This window comes from Cloeon dipterum, chromosome 2, assembly GCF_949628265.1.
Source record: "Cloeon dipterum chromosome 2, ieCloDipt1.1, whole genome shotgun sequence".
Taxonomy (NCBI): Eukaryota; Metazoa; Arthropoda; class Insecta; order Ephemeroptera; family Baetidae; genus Cloeon; species Cloeon dipterum.
The window spans coordinates 15892659-15905126 of NC_088787.1; the positions used below are offsets into that span (position 1 = coordinate 15892659).

At 41.2% G+C, this 12468-nt stretch overlaps 2 protein-coding genes across 2 annotated transcripts; both read left to right on the forward strand.

Moving 5' to 3' along the window:
• The first annotated feature begins 1080 nt into the window (after positions 1-1080).
• Positions 1081-5912, forward strand: LOC135937047 (proton channel OtopLc-like). The gene is made up of 11 exons (XM_065480116.1): positions 1081-1163; positions 1224-1496; positions 1571-1849; positions 2300-2420; positions 2495-2719; positions 2995-3112; positions 3166-3268; positions 3327-3434; positions 3498-3652; positions 4103-4609; positions 5284-5912. The coding sequence occupies exons 3-11, from the start codon at positions 1576-1578 to the stop codon at positions 5836-5838; spliced, it is 2166 nt and encodes a 721-aa protein (XP_065336188.1). The 5' UTR covers positions 1081-1163; positions 1224-1496; positions 1571-1575; the 3' UTR covers positions 5839-5912.
• Positions 5913-6157: 245 nt separating this feature from the next.
• LOC135937048 (proton channel OtopLc-like) lies at positions 6158-11779 on the forward strand. Its single transcript, XM_065480117.1, has 11 exons — positions 6158-6323; positions 6940-7044; positions 7203-7337; positions 7397-7511; positions 7575-7671; positions 7757-7891; positions 7954-8114; positions 8172-8328; positions 9009-9513; positions 10861-11064; positions 11143-11779. The coding sequence occupies exons 1-11, from the start codon at positions 6259-6261 to the stop codon at positions 11408-11410; spliced, it is 1947 nt and encodes a 648-aa protein (XP_065336189.1). The 5' UTR covers positions 6158-6258; the 3' UTR covers positions 11411-11779.
• The last annotated feature ends 689 nt before the right edge of the window (positions 11780-12468 follow it).

The window sequence follows — 12468 nt, forward strand, 5'->3', positions numbered from 1 at the left end:
ATTTATCCAAAGGACTAACAAATACTTACCCTTAATGAGATTTTGGATTTTGGGAATCAAGTCATTAGGTATAACTTAACGCGAAAGTATGATTTATTTGAGACTTTTACTTGTACAAGAACACTATTTAACCAGCCAATTATGAGGGACGACCAAAGGCAATTTTCCCAACTAATTGTAAATTGGATACTAAGGGCTTAGAATCACGTTTCGGAACTATGATACCTGCTAGCGCGAGTTTTGAGTTGGAGCGGGACATCGGGATAATGACAGCAGACGGTCCACGAGAAACCCAACTCCTCTTCTTCATTTGCGAATTCTTTGAAGACCCTCTTCCGATGAGAGAATAAGATAGTACCACTCCATCGTTCCTCTCTGAAAGCAAATCGTTCTTGGATACCTGCTTTCAAGAGAGAGAGAGATGAGTTTGCTCTTTAATAGAGATTAGTCAAGAAAGTTCTTCTCTGCCGGTTAATCCCACGTACACATTGACTCATTTTGTTCCTGCTCTCACTACAGCGGACTTGCTTGGGTCTCCAAGGAGAATTATTTTTAACGACAGGCTGGAAGTGGTGCCCATTATTCAGGCATTTATGAGGGGTTGCAACCTCTTAAAAGCTTTGCTTCCACAGAGTAAAATGAGCAGTGACATGCGCGCAGCACCAAAATCATGCTTTTCCAGGAAAACTACTTGTTACAGCTAGGAATAAATAAAAAATGAAATAAAATAACCTCTTTCCTCGTTGAAAAGATACAAAATTTGTTTGAGAGCAAATATTACGAAAGAACATCTGAAATTTTTGGGTGTGCTGTGGAGTATGATGCCCAAAAGTGCTTTAAAAGTCCTGATTGATAAAAAAAATTATGTGCAGCAAAAAATGGTTGATGAACAAATACTGAATTCCATCCAGAACATTGCAATCCATTTCCCTCCACATTATTTTTTTTATTTTGTTAAAAGCTGCCATATACTATTTGGAATTAGATGGACTTGTGTGGTTTGCAATTACTTTTTATTTAAAAACATCGTTGCTTGATGACTTTATAAGTTTTTTTTATTTCCCCACAACTAATAGTCCTCCTCTGGTGATCAAAATCCAAGTACCTCCAATCGATCAATAGCGGTGAAATTCGAAATTCATCATCTAGTTTCCTTTGTGGAAGTGCGTAACATGGGTCGAGTCTCTTTTCAACAATTTGTAAACAGACTAAACATTTGATAGGTGCAGTGCCGCGAGTTTGTCTGCGGTTGCTCTCGGCGTGCACTAAATGCTGAAGGATGGTGGTGGAGCGTCAAGTGTATAAGGCAATTAGCGGGGCACCACTAAACCCTGATGATAGCCTGCAGGCACGCAGCAAACAACTTGAGCCGTGACAAACACGATTGCATAAACATTTTGCCTATGTGCTCTTCCAATTTTGATGTCCTCAGCTGATTCGAAAAGCTGTTTTCGGTCGCGCCTTGTCCACGCAAGCTGAAGTGCTCCACCAACACGGTCAGTTTCCAAACACATGAGTATTTCAAATCCTATAGGGAACGAAATTGCTTCATTTTAATCGAATTCGGCAGGCGGAATGGACGAGTCGGCGGCGATCGTGTCGGTGGCGTCTACATGCCCGTGCTGCAACCACGCGCACACGGTTCAGGCGGCGCCTACGCCACCGACGTCCTCCAGTTCAAACCCAGCCATCCCGAAATCCTTCCAAGCAATTCCCCGAATTCCTGAGAGCGCGATAACGCCGTCGGCCAGTGCGTCAAACATCCCCCAACAAGTGCAATGCAACACGAGGGCCAGTCTGAGTGGCAGTCAAGTGCTGCTTAACAGCATAACCGGCGGATTGTTCTCAGGTAACACAAAGCCACAACTCAAGCAATATACGATTAAGGTGTTAATAAAACTGAAACAGAAAACAATTGACCAACCATGGCAATTGTGTCAGTCGACTATTTATTTTCTTCTAATTGTTAGCTCTGTGGGAGGAAAAATTGACTGCAGAGATTATGAGAATAACGAGGGCAAAAATAATAAAAAGACTTAAAAAATGACTTACTTGTCAAAAACATGACAAATTGTTGCAAAACGTTAATTTTAATTAATTTCAGTTTGAAATTTGCAGCCCCTTTATTGAAATAATTTCTAATAAAAGTTTGCTCTCAAAAACGTTTAAAATTTATGTTTATTGTACTATACGAAGCCTTCAAAATAAAAAAAAAAAACTATGGCTGAATTTTTATTTCGGCAAGAAACTATTCTCTGAAAATAAAGATCATCTATCTAACTTGACATTTTTTTAACAGGAGAAAGACGCGCATCGACAGCATGGGGCAGTCGCTTGGGTTTGAACGAGAGAAGGCCCTCCGGTCTTCTGCAAATGGGAAATTGTGGTGCTTGCGGGGAACAAAGGCGCTACTTAATAAGGTATCTCTCCGTCTTTAATTACGAGAGGCGGGATATCCGAGCATTAATATTTTTATTGTTCACCCTCGGAGAAGCATTTTGCGCGGGGCCCAGCAGCAGCAAACTGTGGTGCGCTCTCCTGTGGTCTTGGAGCCGCCAACACCCATGACGGCGTTGCAGAAAGCCGGCCCTAATTCCACCGGCAACAACTCTTCCTCGCTAGTAGCCAGGAGCTCGACGCCACCCCCACCCTTTTATAACGAGCTGCCCGCAAGGGGTGCGAGAAAGGAGAGGAAAATCGTTTGCAAAGCGGAAAAGAAGTCAGTGTGTGCTCTAATTTTATAATTTTCATCAGCAATCATGGGTTACAAATTAAAATGGCTTATCTTATTTTACTTTCAATGCCAAATTTTTAGAGGCATTTAAACGCAAAGCTTGAATATGTATCCCATTTAAATAGCAGACGTGTATGATATATATGCACATACAATTTCATCAATAACACGAAGGGAAAGCGATTCGTTTAAATAAACAAGCACCTCTATACGAGGAAAAGAGGCTTGCGTTTTCTGTTTGATTCCTTTTTTCCTTGCAGGGATGATGGTTTTTCCGCAGGACTCTCAGCTTTGTACGCAAAGCTGCTCGTTGTTTTGGGGATCGCACTGCCTGTTGGAGAAGTTCTTTCCGATAAAGTCCCTGCCACTTTCGACCAAGTTCGTGGCTCACATGAATTTTGCATGACGTCGCTTCTCAACCATTTTTGCAGATTTTCTACCTCTACCTGTACGCGGGCAGCATCTTTTTTATGATGTACATGTACGCGACGCTGCTGAGGGAACGCGCCGCCTACTCGATGGTCAGCTCCTACAGTAAGAAACCCCATTACCGCAACCGATCCCTCTCCGACCCCTTTTTGCTAATCGCCAGGTGTCGACGTTGAGGGAGATCAACGAGAAATTTACGTCCGCTCGCAAAGAAAGAGGAGCATCCCTGTGATGAGGTACGGAAGCTTCTACTTGCGAGCTAGTGCCATCGGTAAAGATCACGTTTTTTGTTTTGTTTTCGAGAAAATGGAGTTTAACATAAATGTTTCAACAGCTTTTGGCATTGGCAGCATGATTTATTCTGGCTTAGAAGTATCAAAATATTTTGAGCTGGAGTACGAGTGTCGCAACATCCTTTTAGCTCTGACGCCAGGGACCCGAATGGTGCTAACCATCGTGCAAATCCAATTCATTTTCCTCAATAACAGGGTGCGTATCAGTTATGATTTGAATTTTAACTGTTTTACTGTTCTAATATTTATAAAAGTGTTTCAAATATATTTTTAATCAAGTGACGGAGAAGAGGTAAAATTTTCACAAATCTAGTTGTGCTAAAATCTTCTTCCTGAATTATTTATGTTACTGCAACAGTTATACAACCTGTTGCGAATTCTCGATTCGAAAGTTGTAAAAATTTCAGGCAAGCTTGCCTCTAAAACAAGCATTTAGAACCAGCGTTAAACACGCGAAATTTCAAACATTTCCTCTCAATTTAGAGGAAACTCATATTTTCTACAGAACAATTTTGCGTCTAGCGAAAAGTGAACAGCGTACAATTTCATTTGATATCAACTAAAACTAAAAGTGCGATTTGTTGATTTTCACAACAGACAATATTTACCATACCCCTTTTTACGGAAATGTTCTTGTATGTTCCAGATTGAAATGGGCAGGTACAAATTAATTGCTCGTTTCGGCTTGATGCACATGGTGGCCACAAATTTGTGCGAGTGGCTGTACGTGTTGGTGGAGGAGACCAAGCACGAAATCCACCTCTTGACGCACATTTCCCATAACACAAGCACCTTTTTGACCCGCCACGATAGGGCAGCCGACCTCACTGGCGAGTGCACGCGCTACAGCATCTTGGGCTCGCTCGTGGAGAACGCCAGCCCGTACCTCTTCCCCTGCACCATCGAATACAGCCTGATTTGCGCGGTGATCCTCTATGAAATGTGGCACAACGTGCACAAGGTGGTCGCCAGGAAAAAGGAGGAAGGTCGAGACGATGAGAAAGTTAATATGCACCACTTCTCTGTGGACTGCTCAGGAGCCCACAGTGGACTCTTCAGCGGAATCATTGTGCTCGTCGTAACTGCCATCTCTCTCATCATGTTCTTCGTGCTCATTAGAGAGCCTACGCACGCGGATCTCGCAGTTTTTCAGGTACTGAAATTTTTCCCCTGCTAATGCAAAAAATAAACACCTCTTAAGTTGATGTCATATCAGCATCGCTTCATAATTCAATATTTTTACACCGCTAAGAGCATTTATAGCTTTAATAGGAAAGAGTTGAAATTTTTATTTGCATTCAAAGAAATATACCGTTAAGTAAAAAAATAAACTTGTGTTAAAGCAATTTTCAAAAATTTCTCCAATATACGCAATAATTATTCCCCTTATTAAAAAAAGCTCTTTCCTATGAGACCAGTTTCTGGCGATTCCACCGTCAAAAGAATTAAAAAATATGTTTGCCCAAGGAAATCTCAAACAGTAGCTCAACCGAGCTTTAAACCGATAATATCTGGACTGGAAAAGAACAAATTACAAGCGTGATGCTAATATTAAGCAGGCAAAGATAAAAGTTAAGTTCCTGGCGCGAGGGGAGAGAGGAAAATAGGATAAGATGTGCGGAGGCTAAATGTCTGCTGAAAGCAAACCGGAAATACACACTCTTCTTCTGTACCATTTACGCCCAAGTACAATTCTGAAGCCTTCGATCTTTGAATAAAAAAAAAAATAAAATGGAGGGCAGACCAGCCAAATCAATAAATATCTTTTAATGCTTGCAATTTGTTCGATGAAATAAAATTTAATAAAAATTCACATTAATTTCATAGGTTACCATGTGTGAGCTCGTATTGTACGCATTGACATCAGTGGCCGTACTCGTGTGCATGATTCAGATGCGTAGCCTGGAGTATCGGCACGGTCCGCAAGCTTTGGATTGTGTTCTCATCGTTGTGGCACAAACGGGCATGTACGTGTACTGCCTTTTCTCCATCTTGGGCAGCTACCTCAGCCCCAACGCCCCCGGAGGCGGCTTTCTGGCCGAGCTGGTGTCACTGCTGCAAACAACCTGCCAGACGATTTTCATCTTGGACGCGTGGTGGCGGAGGAGCGAAAACCCTGGCCAAGTTCGCAAGAAACCCGGTCGCCAACTGGTCACTTTCCTGCTGGCGGCTAATTTGGCCATGTGGACGATCAACAGCCTGGAGAAGAACAGAGCCGAGTTCAGGCCGACCCACCTCGAGTTTTACGGAGTTTGGGCATGGACCATCATCACACACGTCAGTATGCCCCTGGCTGTTTACTACCGCTTCCACTCCACCGTTTGTCTCCTCGAAATTTGGAAGACGGCCTACAAACTCCGGCCGGCAGAGATCGAGCATTAAAACTTCCAGGTACCTATTTTTCACTCTGCAGCATAATTGTGAAGATCAATAAATGGTAGATAATTCAATTCGAATGAAGTGTCAATTATTTAATATACACTGACCTGCTTTCTACGATTTGCATGCAGCTAAGCAAATTTACACTTGAGGATGAGTTGCCTCGCAGACTTAACGATATTGCAATAGTTAATAGCGTTGGCAATGATTATTGTTCAACTGACAGTAACTATGGGAGAATAGGAAGAGCAATTAGCATTTTGACACGTACGTGGTGCGAAAGCCAATGTCGGCGATGAAAACAAGGCAGGCACGTGCAGCAATTGATTGTTTTTCGGTGCAGGTGCGATCGCACCTGCTCGCTGCTTTCTTCCACTCGTCGGCCGTGCTTTGTTCACGCCACTTGCAGATCCGCCAGCAAAGATGGCACAGCCACAACTCTGTGCGCATCACCAAAGAAGCTTTGCACTCAATCACAAGCCGCCAACGTAAGTAGATTCGGTTACCAATAATTTTCAGCTTTCGGCACGACTAGTTTAGTTGCAACATGAATTTTGAACACTTTGATCTGGAAAAATAAAATTAATAACCACTCTTCCCGAGCTGTCCTAAAACAGTAGAAAAGAATTTCTGCTATGGAATCGTTTCAAAAAAATTTACCGGTGGCCATTTAATTGTAAAATGTTTATAATCTCTGTAAGATTCACGATCATTGTAAAAGCAAAATTTAAACCTATTTTTTTATATATTTTCTCCATGAAAAATTTGTGAAATCGAAGAAAAAGATCGACATATTTATTTTTCAAGTAGCGCCAAATTGTTATTCATAAAACACATTGATCGTAGATTACTCAAGGTTTATTGTCTTTTTAATTTGACTTTCAACATTTAAAGGTCATTTGTTTTATTATCAAGAAGCGCAAAGCTAATAAACGGTCTAAAAAGTTATATACCAACATAAATATATGTATTAATAGATTTAAAGCGTTATGCCTGACCTGCGGCTGACATACCATTATTCAAACATTTTCAATTGGCACCTTTTATCCAACATGTACGAAAATAAACGAGTGGCTGGGAACAATGATCGGACGCGTTTTCCAGCATCTCTGAGACCGGGGGCGGCGAGGAGCCCGAAGTGGAAGCCGCCCACACGAGTCGGCCCAGTCTGCTGGAATTGGCGCTGCACAACTCGAGCCAGCGCTTCTGGTAACCTGGAAACCAGACCGATTTCTCTCTCTCTCTCTCTCTCTCTCTCTCTCTCTCTCTCTCTCTCTCTCTCTCTCTCTCTCTTTAATCCTCTCAAAATAAACTAATTTGCCACCGGTGTGTGCGAGAGCGGAATGCAAAGCTTAAACTCTTTGCAGGGTGCAGCAGGACGTGATATCGCCATTGTTGACGCCAGCCCCTGTCGCCCCCGCGGGTCGCTCGCAGAGGTCGTTCAGTCTGCCCTTCATACAAAAGCCTAACGAGTTCGAATTGGCCTCTCACAAGCAGAGCGGGTTCGGGGGATTTTTAATCACTTCATGACATTTAAATAATTCAGATTTGTTTCTGCCAGGGATGGTCTTTTCACCACGATTTCTGCCCTTTATGGTAAATTGCTGGTTGTCATGGGGATCGCGTTCCCAATGGCAGAGGTTATTTCCACGCATGTTCCTGTGTCGTATTACGAGGTGATTTTTTCCTCCCTTGGAAGCCTCCCTTTTCACGCTCACGCTAAATTTGATCTTTCGCAGGGGTTTTACTTGTACCTGTATTTCGTCAGTCTGATTTTTCTCTTCAGCATGTATTGCATCTCTTTTCCGACCGTCCGTCCTTTGAAATCGCTGCCAGGTACGAAATTAACCTAAAAGCGGATTACGCGTTCGCACAAGCAATGTTGCACAGATATATTCAATATTTTAACCGGTTTGAGCAGGCCAAAGGAAGTTCGGCGGCGAAAGGACCGCCGACGAAGATGAAAGTGACGAGGCGGCCCAGCAAAAATTGTGGCGACTTCCTAGAAGGCAGACCATGCGATACGGCAGCTTTTATCTGCGCATGGGGGCAGTCGGTATACATGCAAACGTTTTTCAAACGATAACGCCGCTATTAACCGCTCTTATCTCTCCCAAGCATTCGGAATAGGAAGCATGATCTATTCGGGGCTGGAGTTTGGGCAGTATTTCGAGCTGAAGAAAAACACAAAGTGCCACAACGTCTACCTGGCGCTGACCCCACTGACCAGAATGGCCTTCATTATAGCCCAAATGATGTTTATTTTTATGAAAAATATTGTAAGACACAATTTAAAAGTCACGTGTCTCGTGCTATAGTATGAGATCGTGTTTCAGCGATTTGAGTCGAGACCGCAGTTGCGGCTGGTCCTTCGTTTCGGACTGATGCACATGATAGCCACAAATCTCTGCGTTTGGTTGAACGTTTTAATTCAAGAAACAAAGCACGAAATCCTTACATTTTACGACCCAAACAACAATAATTTTTCAGCAGGTAGTAAATTTTATTAATTGATTATTTTGATTATTTAAATTGCTGCATAATACAACGGTTATATTTTTGACCCCAAAACCATGTGATCAGCTAGCCCGTTGACTCGCATTGTTAAGGCATTCTCAGGAGTATCAAAGCAGAGGGAGATATTTGAGCAGTTCAGGGATCTAATGCTGGCTACCCAATGTTAGAGATGGCAAAAAGTGGTTAGTGTAGTGACTGGAAATGGTCGAATAGCTCAACGGGCTGGGAGGCGCACCGGCGCCGACTCGCCACTTGCTGGTTTGCGCACCTTTCCAGCGGCTTTATAGACAAAAATGTCAAGCGTTTCAATTAAAGAGCTCCGTGTGGGGAGGCGAAACGATGCTCACGGTTTGGCCCAAGCTCCTTTGCGGCCACTCGGGCCACTCAGGCACCATGTTACCCGCTCGGCGGTGTTATTGGGACCTCTGGGACCCAGTGAGCTCATAGCCCATGGGAAGTGCTGTGCAGAGGTTCTACAAAAAAATTATAATAATTCCAAACCAAAATTATCATATAGATTTAGCAATAATCATACCACAAAATTGTATTTTTTTAGTTTAACTTTTTTAGATAATTTATCTCCAGTCATGATACTTAATTTCCAAAATTTATCAATGAGTGCCCGCTCATTTAAATGTATAGAATTCAATTTCCAGTTTTGAGTCACAACAATAGTCTCCACGAGAGAAGACACAGGCGCGGCCTTGTCGAAAGACACGACCTCTTTGAGTGCAGAAGGACCAATATCATGGGGTCTTTGGTACAGAACGCGAGTCCCTTCCTCTTCCCTTGCACCATCGAATACAGTCTGATCTGCTGTGTCATTCTGTACGCCATCTGGAAGAACGTGGTCACCTCGCCAGCCGGCAAGACGCAGCCCGGAGGAAACACGCGTTCCAGCGTGAGGTCGGCCGGCAAAATCGTGAGCCACCAGACGTCGCAGCACTTTTCCGTCGACTGCGCCAACGCTCACCGTGGCCTCTTCAGCGGCATTCTGGTGCTTGTTTTCACAATCATCTCGCTGATCATGTTCTTTGTGTTGCTCAAAGAGGAGGAGTTCCAGCTGATTGCCATCTACGAGTTCAACATTTGCGAGCTCACACTTTACGTTTCCACGACTGTCGCTTGCTTGTGCTGCATGTTCCAGATGAGGAACCTCAAGTAAGATTTCAATTTGTTTTCAAAATTTGCAATTAGTGAGCGAATAAATGAAGCGTATTTTTAATAAATAAATAATCCTTTTAAATCAGTGCACAAAATATTCGCACTACATCAGATTCAGATTTCAGATTCATAGTTTTTATTTTGTAAAGCCGAGATTATTTACAATGGTGGATCTAAACATATATATATATATATATATATATATATATATATATATATATATATATATATATATATTTGAGTTATGCCGTGATCATTTGTATCGATCTACTAATAGTTTTGGTTCGTGTCCGATGCCCTAAATAATCAGTGACCAGTTGTTTGACCCATTAGTATTTTAGTGGGTGATATTTTATCTTATAATATGACTTCTTATATTTACCTCAGTGTCCCCTAAAATCAATAGCAAAAATTTGTAATAGCACACTCTATATCAAATGACAAGAAGTAGTTGTTAAGCTTATTAAATATTATTAAAAATGTATAATTTTTTTGTAAATCATATAAATATTATCATTATTGTTTAAATTTGATTAAATTACGATTATTTTGCTTCAATTTTATGAATTATATTTTTTATTAAAAATAAAAATTAACTAATAGAAATTACACCAAAATATAGTTTTTATCATTTAAATTTTGACGGCTGGATGGCCATGACATGTGTTGAAGTTGAAACTATATATTATGCATAGACCCGCGCCAGATAAATTGATTACATTAATGATATACTAGAATGCAGACACTTTCGAATTTGGTAAAAGGTGAACAATGGACAAAAAGACTGTCCAGTAATTATTTTTCTGGAAATAACCACCCCTTTCAGCTACTTTTGTAATACGTTTAAACATAAAATTACTCCCCACGACTGTTCTGAGATTGAAAAGACACAGGAACTAGCCGACATTACCCCCAGAGTTTTCAAAGATAAATGTCATACCATTCTTTCGCTTAAAAACAAGTATCTCTTGGCTTTATACATCATACATTTGTAACAAGTTATAGTTGATTTGAGTAATAGATGTTAGCTCACCACATAATATCAGAAAATAATATGAATCCACCGTCCGAGATGGAAGTCACGAAGCATCCCTGCGACATGCCCGCTGGTGTAACTGCATTGCGGAAGGAGTTGAGAGCCGAACATCTATTACTCAAATCAACTATAACTTGTTACAGGTTGCTAAGGTCTAGGCGCGCCAGGGCAACGGCGGATTCATATTATTTTCTGATTTTACGTGTGAGCTAACATCTACACATTTAAGCAAAGTCTTATAACTTATTTTAATATTAATTTATAATTTAGGTCTTTCAATCATGATATTATTTTTTATCTGTCTGCAGATACGACATGCGTCGTAACTTAGACTTGGACAACATCCTTCTTGTAATCGCCCAAACCGGCCTCTACATCTATAGCATGTTTTCCATCATCGCTGGTTTCTTTTCCGTGGAGGTAACTCGGCCAGGGATTTTGATCACCGCCGCTTTCTCGCTCATCCAAACAACGTGCCAGACTATTTTCCTGCTGGACGCCTGGTGGCGGAGGTACGGCTCGTGCACACGCCCATGCACGCTGTCACATTATTATTTTTTGTATAGCTTTATTCTATGCCGCCTTTGCAGGTGCTCGACAGCGCAAGACATGCGACGAAAGCCTGGCCGTCAGTTGGTGACATTTATGCTGGTGACCAACATGGCCATGTGGACGGTGAATCGGCTGGAAAACACGCGGGCCGATTTCCACCCCGTGGAGCTGCGTTTCTACGGCGTCTGGGCGTGGACCATAATAACTCATGTCAGCATGCCGCTGGCAATTTTCTACAGATTCCACTCAACAGTTTGCCTCTGCGAAATTTGGAAGAGCACTTACAAGATGAGACTGGTGCCTTGAATGAGCAGCCTTGTCTGCTCTTAAACAAAAACTTTTGCTCAGTTAATATTGTTTTCCTCGTCATTAAATCAGGTATAATCAGTTTTAAGTACAGCGTAATAGCATGCAGGGAGCACTCTAGAGTTTATTAAAATTATAATTGCGATAATTGCTCGCGCAGTTTAGATGGGGAAACCTAATCGCTGTATACCTAGACCTCTATTTCGTTATTTTCTTTCATTTGTTTTGTTTCACATAAGAACTGTTATGCAGAGTGATGATTCATACCTCACTTTATTGGGTTAATATATATGTATTGTTTCTATCTATATACTCACTGAATCGTACAACTTCAGTGAATTTTATTAAAATTAAGCATTATTTATCATGGCAATTGTGTTTTTCTTTCTTTTAACTTTTTGTTACTGTTACATGTGCAGCAATTTTTGTTTTTGAAGTTGTGTACTCATAGATTTGCAATATTTGATTTTGAGGAAAATAAATAATGCTATAATTTTTAACTATATTTAATGACGCTGCAAAACGTTCTAGGAGCAAATTTATTATTTCACATTTCATCTAACCGATGCTCGCACATAAGGGAAACCAGAGCTTTGATCCACTTTAGTAGACCACAGAGATGTTTTGAAGGAGGGAAAGATTTACCATTTCCCTCAAGGTTGCAAAAAAACCATTTTAAAAAAAAAATGCAGTGCAGTGTTAAATACTTTTTCCCATTTTTACCAGTTTCTTGCAGGCCATGTTTCCACCTCAGTTTTCAATAATTTTATAATTATTAGCTCGTGATCTCGACTTGAGAAATGTTAGAGAGAAATTTTTGGAGAAATTGAGGCAGTAAAAAATAGCAATTTAAAAGAACAAAAATGCACATAAGAGGAAATTTTGACCACTTCCGACCGCAGATTTTGGATTTTCATAGGGAAAAATGGAAAAAAATCATTTCTTACGCAAGAAATCGGTAAAAATTAAGTGGTAAAAACCGTTAAAAACCAATGGGGGAAAACTGGGTGGTAAGCAAATGCAACCCTGATTTCCCTATACCAAAAATAGATGAAATC